This window comes from Sinocyclocheilus grahami, unplaced genomic scaffold, assembly GCF_001515645.1.
Source record: "Sinocyclocheilus grahami isolate Dianchi unplaced genomic scaffold, SAMN03320097.WGS_v1.1 scaffold34.1, whole genome shotgun sequence".
NCBI classification, from domain to species: domain Eukaryota; kingdom Metazoa; phylum Chordata; class Actinopteri; order Cypriniformes; family Cyprinidae; genus Sinocyclocheilus; species Sinocyclocheilus grahami.
In genome coordinates this window covers 1,467,320-1,480,936 of record NW_015505213.1, presented here as the reverse complement: position 1 = coordinate 1,480,936, position 13,617 = coordinate 1,467,320, and the positions used below count along the sequence as shown (strand labels likewise).

At 36.4% G+C, this 13,617-nt stretch overlaps 1 protein-coding gene across 1 annotated transcript in view; it reads left to right on the top strand.

Moving 5' to 3' along the window:
- Nucleotides 1–13,617, top strand: part of LOC107581412 (tomoregulin-2-like) — a 72,457-nt gene that overhangs the window by 14,283 nt on the left and 44,557 nt on the right. The window contains exon 5 of the mRNA XM_016266970.1: nucleotides 10,334–10,463. Within this exon, the coding sequence (XP_016122456.1) occupies nucleotides 10,334–10,463 (130 nt within the window). The remainder of the gene's footprint in view (nucleotides 1–10,333; nucleotides 10,464–13,617) is intronic.

Genomic DNA, 13,617 nt, shown 5'->3' with positions numbered 1-13,617 from the left:
GGGCATGTGTGGGGATGCCCTACTCCTGCGGTTGGACGCTGCTGCCCTGCCCTTCCTCCAGACTCCCAAACAGAGAGTGGAATGGGAGAAGTGTGTGTAAGAGAGAGATGAATTGATGTGATTCGCACAAGTTCACTTACTGACACGCTATTGATTCAACCCTCATACTTGGAGAGAGAGAGCGAAGGACCGAAATGGAAGGCAGTCAGTCTCTTTCTGGACCGCTAGGAACACCAAATGGAATTGCAATCTGTTTGTTTCAGTGACCTGACTGGGCAAAGCATAAAAAAACACTTGCACATTTATCTAGTATGTGTTTGGGAGCGGGACATTGGAGGGTGATAGGGAGAGTTTAAAACAAATTATTGAACTGTTTTTTTAATGTGACATGGCACCTTATGAATAGAACACTCATGGCGTGAGATGCTTAAAAATCTATCTGACATGTGTAGGTTTAGATCAACAATTAATAAGCAATCACAGACAAAAATTCAGTTACATACTGTATCTTGTGTGAACACTTAGCTCTTAAAATATATTGTATCATAATTTTGGGGTCTTTTGAAACAAAGGCTGCATTTTATTTGTTCAAAAATGTTTTAAAATGCAATTTATTTTTCTGTGATGCAAAACGAAATTTTCAGCAGCCATCACTCTGCACAGTTTTCAATGTCACATTATCCTTCAGAAATCATTCTAATATGCTGATTTGGTGCTTAAGAACCATTTCTTATTATTATAAATGCTGAAAATAGTGTACTGCTTAATCTTGTGGAAACCATAGTAGCATTACAAGTAGCCATGCAGCATTTATTTGAAATACAATAATGTCTTTAAAGTAATGTTTGGTTCATTTAATGCATCTTTGCTGAATAAAAGCATGGATTTCTTTTTTTTTAAAAAGTCACCAACTTTTGAACGGTAGTGTATATGTGAATTTGAAATACCTACCTATGTCCTGTGTATAGTGGCTGTCAGTGTATTTCCATCTGCATACAAGTCGAGCCAAATGCTTTTTCTCTCTTTAATTTATCCTTGCTCTCCAGCAATCTGTCTTGCAGTGTGTGATCAAATGGCTATGTGCAAGTGCCAAAGCACTATATAATATCTGGTCTGACATGATTTTGAGTCTGTCATGTTCCAATTTAGAAATGAAACACACCGGAAAACATACACTGACACACTTTAAATTACACATCTGTGCATGTAACTGTCATAGAATAATGGATATGAGACAGGAACCAGTACAAGAATAGAATTCATGCACAAAAACTCAAATCAGTAATGGCAGGAATGGAAATTAACTGGTTCAACAGAACATTGAATGATGTCCAAATTCCGGTTAAATGCATTGTTGTTGAAGAACAAGTGTTTTTCTTTTCTGAAATGGGATATTTTGAAATAAGAATGTACTAGAAAACGTTGAAAATAAGCTGCAAAAATATCTCATTTAACATTTCCACAACTTCATCATCATGGATCTTGGTTTCTAATTTCTGATCCTGGAGAGCCACTAGATCAGCGAAAGAAAATTAGTATTTATTGTGTGTGCGTGCGTGTGTGTGTGTGTGTTAGGGTGTGCACACGTGTGTGTACGTGTTTTTGTGACAAATGAGGACATAAATTTGTATAATGACAAAGGTATGACATAGGTATTACAAGGAGAAGGTGACTTTTCAGGACATTAACCCATGTCCCCACTTTTCAAACCGCTTATAAATCACACAGAATGGTGTGTATTGAAAATCTGAAATAGCACAAAGTCTCCTGTAAGGGGTAGGTTTAGGGGTAGGGTTGGTAAAGGGCAATAGAATATACGGTCTGTACAGTATAAAAACCATTAAGCCTATGGGATGTCCCCACTTTTCACAAATGTAAACCTGTGTGTGTGTGTATATGTGTGAGCATCAGTGATGCTGAGACACACTGACCCGTCACCTGCTTGTATATATGGTCACTTGGGGCCTGACTGCCACAGTACAAACAACACAAACATACATTTTCACACATGAATGGCTGGAAAGTTTTAGTGTTTGATATTCTCTTCCCCTCTGTACTTCAAGAGTACTCTACAACACAACAGATGGAGGCCATCACCTTGGCAGTGTCCTAATGAAGCGATATGAAGGACTGAGTGCTTTAGCGCAATAATGCTAGCGATAGCTTCCATTAGGAGCCACTAACACAGTAACATAAGCACCACACACACACACACACACACACACACAGCAACATGTTAACCGACTTCTGCCCAGCCCCTTTCCTTCCTCTCTCGCTTTCTCTTCTTTTCCATCACTCCGTTTTAGCTGTGTCTAGGAGTTCTGATTAATTTAAGCATTCTCTTATGATTTTTGCCCCCAACATATCTCACTATATAGTCTCACATATACCTCAAATGTGATTTGGCAGGTACAGTGGGGCAAAAAAGTATTTAGTCAGCCACCAATTGTGCAAGTTCTCCCACTTAAAAAGATGAGAGAGGCCTGTATCTACTTAATGGGGACCAAATGTCCCCACAAGGTTAGCAATACCAGTAAATTTGGACCTTGTGGGGACATTTTTGGTACCCATGAGAAAAACAGCTTATAAATCATACAGAAGGATAGTTTTTGCAGAAAGTTTTGTGTGAGGGGTAGGTTTAGGGGATAGAAAATACAGTTTATACAGTATAAAAACCATTATGCAGTGATGGCCAGTAGTGTCGCTACAAGTAGTGACGCTAGTAGTTTAACTACATTTCTCAGTAGCGTGGTGGTAGCGTCGCTGTTTTCTTAATCAAATAGCTTTTCAGTAGTGAAGCTCTTTTTTTTTAACAAGTAGCACGGTAGCGTCAACAAAAGCTAACGGTACATTATCCAAAGCATTTCTGAAACTCAAGCTCAAATCAGAAATAAAACTGCTAAGGATCACTGATCCTGGACCAGTAAAAGTGACGCCACCGCCACTAAACCTCGTAACTCCATTGGCTCCTCAAACTGTCAGTCAAACCTAATTTGTCCTCCCCCTCTCTCGTGAATGAAGTGCGGCGAGCAGTTTGGAGCATTTCAGCTTGTTTGCAGTCTGAAGGTATAAATAAATTAACTGTTGATTGAATAAGTACAGCGTTTTCTTTACTCAGGAAACACTATATTTATAAAGGCTAATGTTTTTTTGTATTTGAGGAGCGGAGAAGAGTGTCTTAGCATTTGTTGTCAAGTCACAGTCAAATAGCTTGTGCGAAGTGCTGAATCTTTTATAATATGATACTTTGGCCAAATAACAGAAAAAAACTGAGCGCCCACATAGCGACAGAAAACTGTATAACCTGCAAGTTCATGAAAATGTAAATACGATGCCCGTACTGCCTTTGAATGTGGCGTTAATGATGGGAAAAAGCATTCGCTGGTCAAAAACTTTGTATTTGAACTTGATTTTAGTGAATATAATGGCACATGCAACGATGCAAATGAACGTAGCCTAAGTTATTTGTAGGCCTATACATCTATAGTATATGGTGACACTACACAGTAAGATTTCATTAATGTTAGCTAATGTATTAACTAACATGAGCATACAATGAACAATACATTTATTACAGTATCTATTCATCTTTGTTCATGTTAGTTAATGAAAATACAGTCTTTTATTTGTAGTTCATGTTAGTTCACAGTGCATTAACTAATGTTAACAAGCACAACTTTTGATTTTAATAATGCATTATTAGTGAATGTTGAAATTAACATTAATAAATGCTGCAGAAGTATTGTTCATTCTTAGTTAATGTTAACTACACTAGTTAACTAATGAACCTTATTGTGAAGTGTTACCATTTACATTTAGACATTTAGCAGATGCTTTTATCAAAAGCGACTTACAAATGAGGACAATGGAAGCAATCAAAATCAACAAAAGAGCAATGATATGCAAGTGCTATAACAAGTCTCAGTTAGCTTAATGCAGTACACGTAGCAAGATTTTTTTTTTACCATATAATAAATAAAAATAAAACAGAATAGAAAAAGAATAGAGCAAGCTAGTGTTAGAGGCCTTTTCTGCTTTTGTTATTTGTATAAATAAATTGTAACAAAAATGTATTCAAATAAATTGAATAAATAAAAAGAAAACAAAGATAGAATACAAAAAGATTAGAGAAGTTAGTAAATAAATAGAGTGCAAGTATAAAGTGAAGTGACATGTGGACATGTGGCCAAGTATGGTGACCCATACTCAGAATTAGTGCTCTGCATTTACCCATCCAAAGTGCACACACACAGCAGTGAACACACACAAGGAGCAGTGGGCAGCCATTTATGCTGCGGCGCCCAGGGAGCAGTTGGGGGTTCGGTGCCTTGCTCAAGGGCACCTCAGTTGTGGTATTGAAGGTGGGAGAGAGCGCTGTACATTCACTCCCCCCACCTACTCGAACGAGACTCGAACCCACAACCTTTGGGTTACGAGTCCGACTCTCTAACCATTAGGCCACGACTTCCCCCGACTTTAAAAGGGGCATTTTTAAAAATAAAGAATAGAATTAGAATAGAGAGTGCTAGAGGGTCAAATAAAGATGGAAGAGATATGTTTTTAGCCGATTCTTGAAGATGGCTAAGGACTCAGCTGCTCGGATTGAGTTGGGCAGGTCATTCCACCAGGAGGGAACATTTAATTTAAAAGTCTGTGAAAGTGATTTTGTGACTTTTTGGGATGGCACAATAAAGTGATGTTCATTTGCAGAACGCAAGCTTCTAGAGGTTACATAAAACCTACATTTATATACAGGTGCATCTCAATAAATTAGAATGTCTTGGAAAAGTTCTTTTATTTCAGTAATTCAACTCAAATTGTGAAACTCGTGTATTAAATAAATTCAATGCACACAGACTGAAGTAGTTTAAGTCTTTGGTTCTTTTAATTGTGATGATTTTGGCTCACATTTAACAAAAACCCACCAACTCACTTGACAGCAAAAATGTATTTTGCCTATGTCACAATATGAGGTAAATCCAGCCCTGTACATGATACTGGTTTTTGTTGCCAAACTGGTTTGGAACAGTTGTTGAATAAACAACTAAACTGAACTATTATGCCTGTCTATCTGCTTGACTGACAGTTTTATTGATCACTGAGAGAGCTTTGACTTATGATGTTGGTACAATATAAAAATTACATTTTTAAAAAATAGCTTAGATGTAGTAAACTACTTTTGCCATATTGCTGTAGCTTAGCTTGCTACATTTCACAGGGCTGTAGCTTTAGTGTTGTGAAGCTTCATTTAATGACGAGTAACTGTTGGCTTAGCTCACTAAATTTTCCAAATAGCTTGCCCAACACTGCCATTAGGTATATGAAATGTCCCCATAAATCATGGAAATCTAATGTGTGTGTGTGTGTGTATGTGTGTGTGACAGTTTGAATGCAGCAATTTCTCTGTAGGCATGTGGACATCTTCTTGTAAGCATCTCTAATGTATGAGACTTGCAGTATATCAGAATCAGTTTTCATACAGTACCATTTTAATGGTTCAGGACATGTTTTGTGCTCTTTTATTTAGGAGATACAGTGACCCCTTTAGGTAATCAAGGAAACTGCACTTTATTTAACGTTATTTAAGTTCTCAACAGATGATGACACAGATGAGTGAACATCCTGTATGCCAGTTATGTTTAGACACTTTTTTTGACAGAACACTGTGATACACTAAAATCTGTTGAGCACAAAAGGAAAATTTTAGAAGAATGTCTGAGCTGCTGGGCTGCCAAGCTCTAAAAGGAACAAAAAAGCACCAAAAAAAAGATTCATCATATTCCAACTGGTTGAGACACCGCAGCATATTAACTATCAAAAAAAAATAAACTATACTAAATAGTCAAGTGCATTCAATCACATTGATTGGCACAAAGTTTTTTAACTCTAGCACAAAATGACATCAGATGTGTTTTTGCTTTATGATTTTTATTTAATTTATGCTATATATTAAATCATTATTTATCGTAATGTACAATTAGCTGTACAATACTACTGTATTTTGTACATGCAACTTATTGTTTTATTGTACATTTAAAAAAAATATCCTTTTGTTTTTTTCAATAACTTTTAATTACAGACACACCATATTAGCATTCTAGAATGTCTAGAATTGATGTGCAGGTGTGCAAGTGTGAATATATCATCTGTTTAATGTTGCTCATTCAGTCATAATGTCTTACTGTTGAGTCTTTTGTTTTTAAGTGTTACATAATGTAAAGCTGTTTTGACACTGATGCCAAGCTTATCATTCATTAGTTATTAATAATCTTATTATCTGATTTGAATTCATAAAATTAAATCTAATGAGTTGGATCTCATTTGATTAAACAAGAAAAAAAGAAATCAAATGAGATAATGTCCCTTTGATTTTAAATCATTAAATCATTCAAGACACTACATAATACATACACATATAGCGTATTTAGGGGTTGAATTTCCAGAAAAACTTAAAACTAAATTGTGATTTAAACTATTACAATTCACTTTATATCCTCATACACACACACACAGTCACTCTCTCTCTCACTCACCCACACACATGCACACACGTCTGGTCAGCTATACTTGTGGGGACTCTCCATAGGCGTAATGGTTTTTCTACTGTACAGACCATATATTCTATTGCCCTACACCAACCCTACCCCTAAACCTACCCCTCACAGGAAACTTTGTGCATTTTTAGATTTTCAAAAAACTTCATTCTGTACGATTTATAAGCTTTTGTACCCATGGGGACCACAATTTAGGTCCCCACCGTGACACGAGTCCCAATGAGTCTGTGTGTAGTCAGGTTTAAGTCCCCACCAGGATATATAAACCAGTACACACACACACACACAGCAACTGGCAATACTTCAGTTGTACTTCTGGAAATGATTTTGCATTCAAATAAAAAGTTTTAAACCAAATTACTCTCCAAAACTCTCTATTTTTATTATTTCATATTTAATAAAAAAATTAACTAAAATGTTTATAGTGTAACTAGATTTTCTCTCATTTAACTTAGCTAATTCTTCTGTTAACATTATTAACTAATGTTAAACCAAATTACTCTCCAAAACTCTCTATTTTTATTATTTCATATTTAATAAAAAAATTTACAAAAATGTTTATAGTGTAACTAGATTTTCTCTCATTTAACTTAGCTAATTCTTCTGTTAACATTATTAACTAATATGACTAATAAGAAGGTTAATAAACTTACAATTGTTCATTGTTTGTTCGTGTTGTTTCAGAATACATTAGATAATGTTAGCAGACAATTTGTCATTTGATTTGAATAAATATGACATATTCTAAATGTTCATTGCTGGTTCATGTTAACTAATATTAACAAATGAACCCTTATTGGAATGTGCTACTGCTTTGCCCAACTCTGTTGGATCTTTATACAGTACTGTATATGATACATACAACAATGAGACTGGCTGGTAAAAGATGCTTGGTTGTGGCTGCGCTCTGGGTGCGAGGACACAGTGAGGGATGCAGTTCTGCAGAGCAGGAAAAACGATATGAGAGATAGATGAGAGCAGTTACAGTAAATGGAAGAACAGGAAGAAAGAATTTCTCTTAATGACATGTTTTAATATCCTCGTCAAAAAGCGGCAGCTGGTTGAAGATGTATGAGGAATCAGCAGTTATATCATTTTTCCTTCCTCTCCATTCATCCTTCACTGGCTATAGTATCCATTTTCTTATTTCAGCCTTTCAATTCTTTACAGCTCTCAACTCAGTGTTTCATTCATTTCTCCATTCTGTCAATTGCTCATCACATGTTGGACCTCTCGCTTACTCTCTGTCTTTTTCCGCTAATATAGAGAATAAAGGTTTGAGTCTCAGCTTCAAAGCGATGATGTGTTTTCTTTTATAAAATCCATATATTTGCCTGATTGACTTGCCTTTGTGTGTGTGTGTGTGTGTGTGTGTGTACGCGTTTTTGTGACAAATGAGGACATAAATTTGTATAATGACAAAGGTATGACATAGGTATTACAAGAAGAAGGTGACTTTTCAGGACATTACCCCATGTCCCCACTTTTCAAAACGCTTATAAATCACACAGAATGGAGTGTATTGAAAATCTGAAATAGCACAAAGTCTCCTGTAAGGGGTAGGTTTAGGGGTAGGGTTGGTAAATGGCAATAGAATATACGGTCTGTACAGTATAAAAACCATTACGCCTATGGAAGGTCCCCACTTTTCACAAATGTAAACCTGTGTGTGTGTGTGTGTGTGTGTGTGTGTGTTCACGTTAAGTGCAGTGATTAAACCAATTGCTACATACCCATACACACACCTATTGATACCATATAGTATCTGCCTCCAACTAAATATTTTGTTAATTTGTACTGTTTTTACTTCCTTTGCCTCACACATCTGTATCAAATTACACAACTGAGATTTAGGTATATGGATCTTTGCATTGCAAATCATGTAATTCAACAGCAATAATTCAAGCAGTTTCATAAATAAAAATAAAATGTATATTGTGGGGGTCCAAAAGTCAGAGGCCAAACACACCCTCAAACACAAACCGGCCTGAATGTGTTTGACTGACTTTACTAGATTTACAAAAAGATATGCCCATTCGGACATCACCACATTATGAAAAAAATTTACTTGAAATAAAATGAAGTCTTCTTTAAGTGAGCCGTTTTAGTGAGCACTTCATTTACTAAAGGATTTGACTACAAGAATTAAGTTCCTAAATGAAAGTGAATATTAATAATAATAGTTTAGCTGAAGTTAGTAGTTGTAAATAAAAGCTACACAAAATATGCTTTTTACTGTATTATAGTAATTTCTTTATTATTTTTTAAATCAATAATAAATAAACAAATAAAATACAAAGCTTGATGGAACTTTGTCAACTCAGGCTCACTGGAAAATTTATTTTTGCAAAATTATATTATATTGATTCTTTCACAAACCTCTTAAAGTGAATTGTGCAATGAGTGCCACATAAATTGTGGTCAGTTTTATCCAAAACACATAAACATGAATCTAATTGAATGTATCAAGGCAGTTGCGAATTAAATGTTGCTTAAAAGTTAATGCTCTGTTGCATTTAAAAAATAATGTACCGCCCTACATTAGCCTAACTGATAGTATTAACAAAAGCAACCATGAGATAAAAACACATTTGCTGAAGCATCCATGACATTTTAGTTTGCTTATACAAATATTTGAGCTCTTTTGTCGCTACTCGTGTTTCACAGGACTCATACTCGCAAGTGCACTGCTGTACCAGGTGGACTACAGAGCAAGTTTACTTTCTCAGAAATACCATACATATGGAGAAGGGTTATATGATGAAAACCTCAAAATGTATTTGTTTACAAATAATGCACTATGGTAAAATTGTTTTGAGGTCATAACATAGTATGAAAATGCATAAAAATAAGTCTTTATTCATCAATAATCTGCCCTGTAATCATAATTTGTGTGAAAAGTTGTTTTTTACTGCCACTAGTGTCCAGTCAAGCTGGAAATTGAATATGCTGCATAGTTGTGATTTTGGGGTTTAGCACAAAATAAAGCAAAACCAATGCTTTTTCATATGCACTTAACTGGTGTAAACATGAAACTGAACACGAATTTACATACATGAATTAACAAAAGATAAGATTTCCTTTGCCTCAACAAAAGTCCAACCTGCATCACTGCAAAATACATATCAGTGGACATTTCAGATAGATTCACTGTGTTCTGATTCATTAAATCACCTTCTCCGATATTTATGGCTGGCTGCCTGTGATTTATAAATCACACTAGAGATTTCAAACTTTCAAAGAGTCGCCCTCCCTCCTGTGTCTCTGTTTTGTCCTTCTCACATTCGCTCTATTTTTCCCTCAGGCCGTTAGTCAGCAGTTCTGTGTTTGGTGTGCGTGTGTGTTTCCACTGATTTTACAGTGTGTTTGCTGTGTGTCAGTTGTGTGTGCGTGTGTGTATTCAGATAGATGGATGACCTCTTGTTTAATGGCTGATGTAAATAACCTCTATCTGCTTCTGTGTGGTTGATATACGAGTGAAACGGGTTCACCTTCTGTGTTCTTGCCTCTGGGTGACCTGTTTCCTCCAGACACCACACCACAGCTGGCCATAATGACACCAGTGGTCTTCTGTGTGTGTGTGTGCTGTAGGGTCACGGTCAGGTGTAATAGCAGCCATTCTTTCACTCTTCACTACCTGCATGCAGATACACCCAAACAGGTGTCTTGTGTTTCAGAATGCAGATGTAATTAAAGTTTGTCCTCATCTGATCTGACCATTAAACATTTACTACAGAAACATGCATCTGTGACACCTGTGCCTCTTTCTCTCTTTACAGTGCAGCAGTGACTATGCTCCAGTGTGCGGATCTAACAGCGAGAGCTATGAGAACCATTGTCTCCTGCGCAAAGACGCCTGTAAATTGCAAACAGAGGTGCTGGTGGTGTCAGAGGGTGCCTGTCCTGTCGGTACGTCCCTGTGTCGTAGAGGTGACTGTCCTTCCTGTGTGTGTGTGTGCCGCTGAACGTCTCAACGGCACCTGTTAAACTGGAGTTATAAAATTCATTAACACTTTACAATAAGGTTCTGTTTGTTAATGCATCACGTATCGTGAACTAACAATGATAAATAATTTAGTAGCATTTATTAATCAAAGTTCAATCTCAAATCTCTGCTTAACACTGGGTCAGTATTGCACAAAACAGAATAGTTTGTCTTGTATTTCAGTATAGATAATATCTATACAATATTTAAACAACCTTATTATTTTTTTACCACATTGCTTTATAACATAGTTTTTTTCTTGTTTAAAAGCATGAATCTAACTGCTTAAACTATATGTGGAAAATAAAGAATAAATTGTAAGAAAAATGAACTTAATTTGAGATAATCTCTGAAAACGTGTTTATGGTAGTGTTGATTTTTCAAATAAATTGATCTTGTTTTAAAGATGTTTAGATAGCTTCACTGCACAACAAATTGATTATGATTTTGTTTCTTTTCTAATGATTTGCTAATACTTCAATCAGTGCTGGGTAAACGCATTACAAGTAACACAAATTTTGTAGTCAGATTACTTTTTTAAGTAACTAGTAAAGTAAAGTTACTTTTAAATTTACAACAAAATATCTGAGTGTTGGCGCCGATAACCTAGTGGGCAAGTACGCCAACATATAACGCCTTTGCGTTATTAGTGTCCTGAGTTTATATATATATATATATATATATATATATATATATATACAAGTTACTTTGTTTTCCCATTTATTCAATGACTTGTCACCGGGTTGAGAGAAATTGGGCTGAGGTTTATTAATTTCACTTTTGGTGTGAAAGGGACTTTACAGTTGCCAAATAAACATTTTTGTTATCAAAAGCAAATAAGCAAGCCCAGGTGACGAAAAGTAATGCAAAAGTAATGTAATACATTGATTTCAGTAAATATTAACCAAGTAATGCAATTAGTTACTTTTTTTATAGAGTAACTTCATATTGTAATGCATTACTTTTAAAAGTAACTTTCCCCAACACTGCCTAGGATCAGGTATAATGTGTTAACAATTGTTGAAGAACAATATTTTAAAAGAATATGTTAATCTAGGTTTAAGTTGATTCATTAAAATAAAATAATTTTTATAACACTACAATAAGGTACAATTTGTTAATATTAAAGCATACAATTTGTTTTTTACAAAATTCATCAATCTATGAATATGTTAGCTCATAAAAAATATATTTTTGTACTACATAGCTAATTTGAAATGTTTAAAATGTATGTGTATGTCAAAGAAAGAAAGAAAGAAAAGGTTAGAATCAGAATCCCTCCATGTTCACACATAGATGTTAGAACTTTTGTTAGATGTTAGAAAAATTCAAAGATAAATTAAACCGCAAACTCCCATTAGCAGGGAGCAGTGATATGTCCACATGCTCTCGACGCTCAGAGGCGAAACATTCCAAAGTGAAACATCCAGCGGGGTTCAGTCTAAATGTGCTGACTTGTAGCCACACCGCGGAGGAAATAACAGTGATTATGAGCTAAAGTAACGATCATTCACTAACACCTAATGACTCTGAGAGTGACGAATGCACCTGGTGTCAGGTGAAATACAAAACGACACAGTTGGTTCAGAATGTTAATGGAGATAATGACACTTCTGAAACTGGGATATATAATAATCTTACAAAAAAAAATCTGTGAAACGTAGTGTTTAGAGATTGCTATGTCAATTATATTTCATTTAAGTATCAACTTTGTCTCATAGATTAATGCTAAAATTCTTATATTGTACATTACACATTGTTAACTCCTGCTTTTGCTGTTACAATGTGTGTGGTGTGAAACAGTCTTAGGAATTTGAAGGGCACCTATTATGCCCCATTTTACAAGATGTCAGGGAAATGTCGAGAAACCCAAACTGCCTTAGTCTTTGTTCCCATGGTTTCCAGATGTTTAAAGGGCACCTATTATGCCCCGTTTTACAAGATGTAATATTGGTCTTGGGTGTCCCCAGAATGTGTCTGTTAAGTTTCAGCCCAAAATACCCAACAGATCATTTATTATAACAGCTGGAAAATGTCATTTTTGGGGTGTGTCTAAAAAAGAGCTGTTTTGGAGTGTATCGCTTTAAATGCAAATGAGCTGCATATTCCCGCCCCGTCTCCAGAAGAGGGCGTCGCATATACGTCTCTCTGCATTGCATATCTACAGCAATAAACAGCTGGTAGAAGCAACATAACTGAGAGCGAGAGAACCGTTGTTTAGCCGTACATATGGGAAGCCAAATTCACTGAAAGTGGGACGAAACAGCGCAATGTTACAGAGCTCGTGCCGCGCAGACCTGTCATCGGCGCAGATCAATTGATTGAGCTGCGTGATCGCGCTACGAACGAATCTCACGCTGCGAATGGCGCAAACTAATCTCACAAGCGTGGCGTTGATCAGTTAAAAAATTATTAATGTACGCACACAAATACGGTTAAAACGCTAAGCACTAATGACATGACATTCACAGAGTCTGGAGTGATACACGTATTTAGGTAGATTTTGAGGCGCATTACCTTGAAAAATGAAAGTAATCCACAGCGTCCTTAGCAGCTCAGATGTTTGGAGAAAATTAAGTCTCTTATGTTCAGTCTTACATCCAAACACAGAACACGGGGATTGCTTGCGAGACATTGTTGATGTTACAGCTGCTCGAGCGCGGAGAAAATGGAGGACAGCGTACAACCGCTGAGGGCGGAAACTATAGCAATGCAGAGCTGTCAATCAACCCCCGTGGCCCCACCCTATACAATGTGATGTCACAATGTATGAGAATCAAAACGGCAGGCCTAGTGAGACTTACTTGGTTTAAAGGGGATTAAAAAATGAGGAGTGGGTGGATTTTTATCATTGTACGGTGGTTGTGTTCACACACTGCCAACACACATTTATGTCCAAACACCATGTAAAAGTGGTTCCTCTTCAGGAACTCGAGCTGCGTCGAGAACACTAGGGGAACGCCTTCAGTGACCCACGCTCTGAATCACATGTGAAATCAGTCCAATAGCTGAGCGGTACGTCACGGCGGATGACGTCATGAACGGGAAGCTATAAAAGCACGTGCGGCGGAGCCAGCG